Here is a 9528-nt window from a genome sequence, read left to right as displayed (position 1 = left end):
AGTCAGATCTTGTTACGGATGGTTATGAGCCACCATGTGGTTGCTGGGATTTGAACTCCGGACCTTCAGAAGAGCAGTTGGGTGCTCTTACCCACTGAGCCATCTCACCAGCCCTGACCCATCAGTTTCTTGAAAGTTCTATCAATATATTTTTCTTTGAGACAAGGTCATTGTAGATCAGGCTGGCTTTGAACTCACAGAGATCTGCCTGCCTCTGCTTCCTGAGTGTTGTGATAGGAGGCATGCACCACTATGCCTGGCTTTGTGTTAATTCCATCTCCGGCAGTTTGTGGCTGGTGCTAGATGGACACATTATTTCTTAATGACCTGACCCCTTTGACACCATGTGATGCCCCTTTCGCCTCTGATCCTTCCCCTTGCCTTGAAGTCTGCTCTGTCCGAAGTGAGTACGGAAAGTTAGGCTTTCTTTTGACCACCATCGACACAGTAGTACTTGACCCTACCCACTTCACTGAATCCACATGTGTCTAAATCTAAAGTAGACTTTTTTTTATTTGAAGAAGTTTATTTATGTTATTTTTTTATGTGTATGTGCTGGAGTGTACATTTGTGTATCACATGTATGCCTGAAGAATCACAAAGGGGCACTGGATCACTTGGAACAGGGGTTACAGGAAGCTGTGAGTGATCTTGTAGGTGCTGGGAATTGAACCCAGGTCCTCTGCAAGTGTCGAGCTGTCTCTCCAGCCTCCTCAAGTGGACAACATGTGGCTCGCTGGTCTGAGGATCTCTATCTTTTGGTTGTTATAATGAGACCATTAATATTTGGGGGTGATGCTGACAGGGTGTTGATGTCTCCCACGACTGCTCACGTTTGACGTCTGTTGTTCTGTCTTCAGCTTGTGTTCTGCCATTTGTGGTTCTGATTCAGTGTTTTCTGTAACCCCACCCTCTCTCCTTTGCTGCCCACCCTCCCTTCCTTTCATAGTGGCTGTTCTAACATTGCAACGCCCATCCATCCAAGTCCATTTTCAACAACTGTGCTGCTTCATGGACAGCAAAGCTTTCCAGGCTCCACCGTAGCCACAATAGCAAGACGTCCCAGTTCCTGCACTGCCCATGTGCCTGGGCTGGGCATTTCACTCACAGAAGCTGAATGCAACACATGCTTCGTTCTCAGATTGTCACCAAACGGCTCATTGTTAGCTAAGGGGGAATAAGAGAAATAAAGAATTGTTTTCTACCTTAACTTATTCTTTCTTTTGTGGTTTTTCTTTCTTTATATGAATCCAAAATGTTTGCTTGTATAATTCACCTTCTCCCCCCCCCAAAAAAAAAAAAACCCTTCCTTTGTTTCTTGCATGCTGCAGTGAGTTTTGCTTGTCTGAGAGCCTTTACTCCTTCGATCTGAACGGTGATTTTTGCAAGACTCAATGAATACTCTCTCCCCATCTCAGTGTCTCACTCTCTCCTCTCTCCTGTTGCCTTTTTTAGATGAGCTCTCACTATCTAACTTGGGCTGGCTGGAAACTCCTGATTCTCCCGTCTCAGCCTCCTGAGCGATGGAATTCCGGGTCTTCAGTATCATTGTAATTTTTATTTTGTTTTGCATTGATTCTGCCTGTGCACTTTTCATCTTCTAGATCCGTGCTTTGGTGCCTGGCAGGAGTGTGGGGACGTTCAACCATCTCTGCTTTAGCTGTTGGTCTGCATCTTCTCCCCTCAGTTACACATGGTAGAGTTGTCCAATTCTTTCTGGCCTTTTCTGCTCCCTGTTCCTAGACTTTTCATCTCTGCTGCTCAGTTCTAGAATTTTCTAGGACGTTTCCTTAGGCTTCCTAGCATCATCTCTGAGCCTCTCTCTGGAGTCCTTCCTCATTTGCACCATCGTCTCTGATCATATGGAAGAGTTCTTTACTCTGTTTGCAATTGCTGGCCCTTCCTTGGGACAGGCATCCTCTGTTTGTGTTGCTCGCTTGGTCTTGCATGCGGCTGGCCTCTTCCTTTAGAGCTGCCTGGTAACCAGATGTTTCAAATTCCTAGTCGGATGTTTCGTGACTCTCTGATACAGTCAGGGATGATTGTCTCTTCAGATTGTCTTCTGCGAAAGGCCGACTCCACGTGCTGGGTAAGGAAGTCCAGGAGCTGAGCCTTTTGTGATGTGGTAATAGAAAGTGAAGGTAGGAAGTAGGTGTTCTGTTACTCCAGGATTAGCTAGGTGCACATGGGACTATGGCCTATTGTTCCAAATGCCTGGGAGCCAGGAGGATAGCTTGAGCCCAGGAGTTTGAGACCAGCCTGAGCAACATAGGGGCATCCTCTTCAAAGAATGTAAAACAACCAAACACAGCGCCTGTGGTCATGGCTGTTTTAGGGAGCCCAAACTTGTCTCTGGTCTGCTCTCCCTGGGCTGGGACAGGAGGGGCCAGCTCTGGGAATTGGGCTGCAGGAACTTTCCTTCTCCCAGTTTGCCAACGCTCTGATGAAGCCTGCACCTCTCAGGCTCCAGTGAGTGCAGCTTGTTGAGAGCAGACTGAGGGCAACAGTGTGCATGGTTGGGGGCTCCCGTAGTGCTCAGGCATGAGAAAAACAGAGAACAAAACCCGGGATGCACAGCAGTGCCACACTGGCCTCGGTCCGCTTCCTCCCAGAAGTACTCAGTTATTTCTCTTCTATCTTTCCTGTGAGCTCACAAAATTAGACTCGCCAAAGTGGGGGGTTCCCCTTTGCCTGGTCCCCCACAGTGCTTCCTTGCACATTTGTCCACACTACATTCTAATTCGCATACAGCTTTATCAGGCCTTTCTTGAGCAGACCACATAGCATAGGTCAGTCGGCTGGGGCAAGCAGGGCCTTGTGTGCTCAGGCTGAGCAGGGAGGATCAAAAGGAGGCAGGTCCCTGCTTCAGACCTGCCTGTTTGGTGCCTGGCCTTGAGCACTGACTCCTGAGGGGGTGGGTCCTTGGTGGCATCCCACCTTTGATCTGGTTGTGCCTTTCCTCTGTGCCTACCCACATTCCACCTCTCCTCTTGGATGAGGTGACAGCCCAGCTTCCACCCACAAGCCTACAGACTTCATTTTCTCCTTGGAGCACTCTGCTATTCCCAGTTGCAACACTGCCTCAGAGGTGGGGAATTCCCCAGTGATTAGATGTGTCCTGGAGGCTGGGCCTGGGTTTACTCAGCTGGTATGCTGGTGGAAGAGGACAGTGCTGGGGGGCAGTGTGTGGAGATCTCAGGACTCCAGGCTTTCAATGTGGGGGCTCTGAGAGAATGTAAGAGGTCCAAGAAAGGGGTTGCTGCCAGACCCAGTTTTGGAAGGAGCCTTGGCTGCCAGAGTTCTGAGGGAATGACGAGAGTCAGACCATTTGTGGAGAGTGTTCAGATGGTGGACAGTCCAACAGTGGCCACTAGACTGGAAGTCAGGACAACCACGGTGGCTGGTCCAGCGACAGCCAGTGTTAGTCCCATTAGTGGTCGGGTTAATCATGGAGGCTAGCTAGCCTGGTTGTGGTTCAGGCTGGTCTGATGATGGTGAGAATAACCACGGTGGCCCAAGTCTGGGCCAGCGAGCTCAGCAGGAAACGAGGAAGGGGTTCGTGTGTGCAGGAGCCGTGGATGCTGGTGTGGAGGGATTTCTCTGTAGGAGCTCACAGCCAACCAAAGCTTGGTGCAAGGTGTCCAGGATGGCCAAGGCGCCACGTGTACCCTCTGCAGACAAACAAAAGGCAGGAGCTAGGATAGACTTTTGGTATCTTATCCACAGTCACTTCTCTCTTCCACGGGGTTTGCCTACTACCTGCCCCGTACCACTTCCCAGCCCGTACCACTTCCCAGCCCTGCCCAGCACTGCCCCTTGTGTTCCTGCTTAACTCCTAGACCAACCATTCTCTCAGCCTGTGGGTTACAGCCATCCTGCATATCAGATATTCACATCACGATTCACTACAGTAGCAAAATTAGTTGTGAAGTAACAATGAGATAATTTTATGGCTGGGGGTCCCCACAACATGAGGAACCGGGTTAAAGGGTTGCAGCATCAGGAGGGCTGAGAGCCACTGTTCTAGTTACTCTTTGTCTCCAATGATAATGGGCAGTTTGAGTTCCTGTCAGCAGGTGAAGGCTCACCTGTCTCCCCACGAGGCCCCTATGAGGCAGGGTCAGCTGCGGGGCGGTGGGGGGCACAGCTGATGAAGTTCTGCTGCTCTCAGCTTTGCCACAGGGCCTGGGGTTTCAGGGGAATCCCAGGCACTTGGCTGAGCTCGTTCTTGACTGTGTGATGGGGATGGTGCCTTTCTTAGAGGCCAGCTGTCAGAGCTGGGCACCGAGGCACTTCTCTGGTTCTGCCCACAGTAACCTCACTGAGCAGCAGCAGCCTGACTTGCCAGCAGGCAAACCCACTCTTGTCTGCTGGTCCCTTGCTGGCTTCTAGTTGCCACAGCTGCCTGTGGCCTCTGCCACTCTGTTCTCGTTAAGGAGTACTGTCTGCTTTCTGAAATATGTTTTGACTACAGCCTATAGGCATTTGGGGTTGGAACAGAGTGGCCAGTCTGCAGACAGGAGCTTAGAGCAGAGCTGGAGTACCTGGCTGGGATGCCCTTAGCCACCATGCATTCTCTGCAAGGCACCCTTGCCTACCATGGGAGGGGTTCTGGTCCATGGCATTCAGCAACATCTTCCCCAGGGCTCTTTTTGATATGTTCTTCAAGAGAGAGGAGAGAGGCTGGGTCAGATTGTGGCTTCCATGTCTCCACTCAGCCCAAGGAGCACAGAGACTCCTAGAGGCTTCTGTGCAGCTCTTTGAGCTGGTACAGTAGCCTCCTTCCTTCCTCCCTCCCTCCCTCCCTCCCTTCCTTCCTTCCTTCCTCCATCCTCCCTTCCTGCCCTCCATCCTTCCTTTCTGTCCTCACCCTCCCTTCCTGCCCCCATTCTCCCATCTGGGCTCCATTCTATATCTGTCAATGGAGGAGCACCTGCTGACTATGAGGTTCCAGAGTCCTGGGCTTGCCACACAGGCTTCTCATCAGCGCCTGCCTCAACCTCCCAGCCTCCTCTGCTCCCCGCAGTGCCCCTATACACTCTCCTTGGCCTGTCTTACCATCACCTTGCTCTGGCTCCCCCAGCACCTCCTTCCCTCCAGGATTCCCCGAGTTCCCACCAGGTCCCGGAGCCTTTGCAGGAGTTGTAGCACATCCACCAGCTTCTCTTCCAGCAGCGACAGCCGGACCCTCTCTGTCTCCACCATCTGCAGCTCCAGCCTCAGATGCTCAGCTTCCGCCATCTGCTGCAGTTCTGCCTGGGAGAAAGGTCTCGTGCATTCCCTATCCCCCTCCCCCATGACAGATGTTCACAGCTCTCCAGCAAGGCTGCCTGCCTCCTGAACGCTTTTGCAGAGATCGGCTAGTCTGGCCTGCAGGTAAGGCAGTCAAGCAGATAAACCACCCTGAGTCCAGGGAAGCTAAGCACCTGCCCAAAACTGTACAGTGAGTAAGATGGAGAGAGCGCATGCGTGTGTGCTTGGTGTGACAGTTTGTCTGCCTTCATCCTTAAACATCCAAAAACATGACCTGTAGGAACATAGCATTTCCTGTTATCTATAAGTCACCTGTGGTCTTTCCCCACAGGGACATGGACAGTCCTGGTTTTTTGGACACTCACTGCTAAGTGCTCCCTGGTTCTAGAATCATAAATAGAGCTAGCTGAGATCTTTAAACTGTTAAACCTCCATCTTTGGGGGCTGGAGAGATGGCTCAGCAATTAAGAGCACTGACTGCTCTTCCAGAGGTCCTGAGTTCAATTCCCATCAACCACATGGTGGCTCACAACCATCTTTAATGGAATCCGATGCCTTTTTCTGGTGTGTCTGAAGACAGCTACAGTGTATTCCTATACAATAAATAAATAAATAAATAAATAAATAAATAAGACTCCATCCTTGATGATCCTTAGATTTTTCAGTCTGTGACTCAAGGCTGGGGCTTCAGAGAGTCCCAGAAAGGAAACTACCATGTTTATTATGCGTCTGGCCAGCTATGCCTGCAGCCCATGGCCCCCTCAGTTCTTATAAGCTCCTGCTTTGTAACCTAGATTATGTGAGATGGGACTCTGTAACTGGCAAGCAAAGTTCCCATGAAGTGAAATTGGAGAAAACCACACCTCCTGAGCTCTGGTCACATCTCTGTGACTGCAAGTCCCCCCAGCTGTAAGACCTGGCAGCTTAGGGCCCTGCTGACCTCCTCCTCTGGTGTCCTCAGGGTCTCTTTGCTGCAGCCCAGGGTCTGCAGCTGTTCCCCAAGCCTGGTGACATGGGTTTCCAGCTCTAGGGTGCAGATGTGCTCAGCACCATCACAGTGGCCAAAGGAAGCCTTGAGTGTCTCAGCTGTCTGGTCGTCACACCTGTAGGAAAGGAGAGGTCAGCACTGCCGGAACCCCACTCTTCTGGTGCTCCAGCCTCATGTCAGCAGATGTCATGGATCCTGCCTGTGCAGCATCTCCTGTGACTCCTTGGCTTCTCAGAGGAACAGCTAGAGTGTCCCGTACAACCTGCCTAACCCCCTCTTATCCACCTCATTCAGTCTGCCCCAGCCAGTGGACTCCCCAGGCCCCCCAGCACACACCTCAGAGCCTTTGCCTGCTCTTCCTTCCTTGTCTGCAGGTCTTCTTGCACCTCCTATGTCTTCACATTCTCTTCTTACCTCCCTCCCTACAGTAGAGGCTCTAGGATGGCAGGGCAGTCATCTGTTTAATATTTTTTCAATGTCTCTAATTTTGCCTGGCACACAAGTAGTTACTCAACAAGTGCTTTGTATGAACATAAATAATGAGTGATACCCCGTCCCAGAAAGCCAGTCGTGCTTTACAATGTAAGAACCGAGCTGTCCCTGAAGGCATCTTACACCCTGCCCTCAAGTCTTCATGAGACAGTGTTACAGACCCGTCTGTACAAGGGGATTGAAGCCCAGGAAAACCAGGCAAGCGGAGATACCCGTGGGTACCAAGCCCGTGTTCATTATCCTCTAAGATGGTACAGGGATTCTGCCAGTGGGCAGCTGAGAAAGAAGCAGCCCAGGGCCAGGTTGGAGAACAGGAGGGCTTTGAATGGTGAAGTAGGAAGTGATGGATAGCTCCAAAATGACAGGAATGGGTGGGTCTTAGGGACAGTGATCGAGGGAGTGATGGCCAGGTTTGAGTGTCTCCTCATTTCATCTGTGCCCTTGGTGGGATGTGTACCCACTTTTGAGCTATGACTACCAGGAAGGGCTGTCAGGGGCTAAGCATGGCTGTGCACTAGAACTGTCTGTCAACTTCCCCTAATGAAGCCCGTGTGAAGGCCCTGCAAGGAGAAACAGCCTTCCTGCTGCTTGGTGCTTTTCAGCAGCCCGGTACTTACCTACTCACACAGCCTGCAGGTTGCACCAGGGGTACCGCGCCGTGGGCCTGTGGGCGCCCTGGCTTTTCCTGCCACCTTTCTTCCTCTTCCTCCTCAGAGGCGGCTTGGCCTTCCACAGAGCGGAACAGCTGCTCATCCTCTGCAGGGGAAACATGACATCCAGGGACTGGAGACCCGGCCTGAGGACCAAACAGCCCTCCTTGGGAACGTGTGAAGTGAGGCACTGGTGACACCGTGACACTGGCCCAGCCCCTGGGGCACTGCATGGGAGCCCCTGAGATTCAGCCCCTGTTTCCTTAGGTGACACATGAGGATACATCTCTGGTGTCATGGTCCAGTATCAGGTCTACTTCAGGACATGTGATGACTTGGATTGGGGAACTGGATGGAGCTTGTGGGGTGCTGGTGTTATGTCACTCAAGACTTTCAGTTCTCAGTTTTGGGGATTTGTGGAAGAAGAGATGTCCAATATGTGGCCTGTGGTTCCCCCCCCCCCCAACTGCTGAGCTTTGATGAACTCCATCCTGACTGGCATAGGTGATGGCAGCTGCCCTGTCCTATCGCCCAGCCAAAGTCCTTGTCCCCATTTGCAGGTCAGAGACTCCAAGAGACCCCGATCCTTTTGCTCTGGATATCTGCCAGGCTTTGGCTCTGGATATCTGCCAGTCTGTGTCAAGCAAAGGCAGCCTTCTCGAACAGCCTCAGTGAAGGTTCTGGAAGAGCTGGGATACCATGCAAGTCAGTGCAGAATATAGCCCAAATGAACTCAGATGGGGGCTGATCCTCCTGCTCTGGGCTTGGGGGCCAAGATATGGGTTGGAGCCAGGGAGGTATGTCTGCTGACAGTGACTGATCTAAGGGTTGGGGGAATAGGCCAGTAATTACTGGGGGTGGCCCCCAATCTATGGACTCAAGTTATTTGAGCCCACCCTTTCCTTTTAACCTGAGCAGTTTGTGCTGACTGATGTGACACTCAGAATTCCCTACTTAAAGCAGCATTTAAAAACAAAAATGAATCCTTACCTCACAGGAGACCAGAGACACAGGCATCAGGGATCCCTGGCTCTGGACACTCATTGCCTTCCCATGGCTTCACCCATGGGCTCTGAGGGATCCACTGTCTGGTTGGGCCACAGAGACCTACTGTGAGGATTTTTATGACAATGTTGCTAATATTGACAGCATTATTTCCCTCCCCTGGCTGCCCCCTGGCATTCATCTGCATTGTCCTGGTGCTGAAGGCAGGGGCAGATGGAAGGGCCCTGAAACTGGGAGGGAGCGACGGAGATCCAGGACCTGGCATACTGTGGGGGTGAGCGCTCAGATTCCCAAGGTTCAGGTTTGTGTGAAGACACCAGGAGATAATCCTTCGAAGGTACTGGACGCCAGCCTGAGTAGCAGGATGGCCTTTTGTCTGGAGGCTGGAGGTAGCTCTGATCCTGCAGCCCTCGAGAACAGGGATAGGACATGGCCTCACGGACCATAGGCCTGGCATCAGGCTGGCATGTGGGGACTGACCTTCATCTGTGCCTCTGCTGTCTGACCGCTGGACTCCCTCTGGAGTGGTGTCCGAATCTCTGGCTCCTCCAGCCGCAGGTTCACCATTCCTGTTTCCTGGCTTTGGACTGGCTTGTGGGGGTGTTAGGAGCTGAGGCCCTTCTGACCTGTGGGTAAGGGAGAGACATGTTTTGAGAGGTGAGGACACCTTCATCTATTTCTCACTCTGCACAGGTAAGCCAAAGGCAGCATCCGGTAGGCCAGAAAGAACGTTAAGATTCGTCCCACTTTTCTTTGCCGATAGGGAACAGACATGAAACCCAAGTTTAGAGAATGGGATGTGTTGCAGGATATTTGATCACACTGTGAATCCTGAGATTGTGTTACTGCCTGGAAAAACCTGTTTTTAGTCGTGGTGTGGCTCAGCCCTAGTACACACCTTTAGGTCAAGAGCTTTTTGCTTCAATACTGTAAACAGGATTAAGTAAAGTCAACCATATATCAAGAGGCAGAGCCAGCAATCAGCTGACAGGAAGTGAGCAGAGGATTATTAGGAAAAAAAAAAACAGAGAGTAAAGGAAGTCAGGAGGACAGATAGAGAGGCCCACAGGAGGCAGCCGGGAGGGACATGCAGTTGGAAGGAGTTCTTTCTTTCTTCTTCTTCTTTTTTTTTTTTTTTTT

The 9528-nt window shown here is 51.4% G+C and overlaps 1 protein-coding gene across 2 annotated transcripts in view; it reads right to left on the bottom strand.

The window, feature by feature from the left end:
* Nucleotides 1–956: 956 nt before the first annotated feature.
* Efcc1 (EF-hand and coiled-coil domain containing 1) overlaps nt 957–9528 on the bottom strand; it is a 28213-nt gene continuing 19641 nt past the window's right edge. The window contains exons 3-8 of one of the 2 annotated variants that reach the window (XM_021191784.2): nt 8869–9014; nt 7351–7489; nt 6194–6356; nt 5119–5256; nt 4599–4662; nt 957–3671 (exon numbers count right to left, since the gene is read on the bottom strand). In XM_021191784.2, the coding sequence (XP_021047443.1) occupies nt 3535–3671; nt 4599–4662; nt 5119–5256; nt 6194–6356; nt 7351–7489; nt 8869–9014 (787 nt within the window). In that variant the 3' untranslated portion in view covers nt 957–3534. Of the gene's footprint in view, nt 3672–4598; nt 4663–5118; nt 5257–6193; nt 6357–7350; nt 7490–8868; nt 9015–9528 lie in introns of those variants that run through there. The other variant, XM_029535221.1, reaches the window with a different exon arrangement.

Source organism: Mus pahari, chromosome 2 (genome assembly GCF_900095145.1).
Source record: "Mus pahari chromosome 2, PAHARI_EIJ_v1.1, whole genome shotgun sequence".
Lineage (NCBI taxonomy): Eukaryota > Metazoa > Chordata > Mammalia > Rodentia > Muridae > Mus > Mus pahari.
This window is presented reverse-complemented; position numbering and strand designations above follow the sequence as displayed.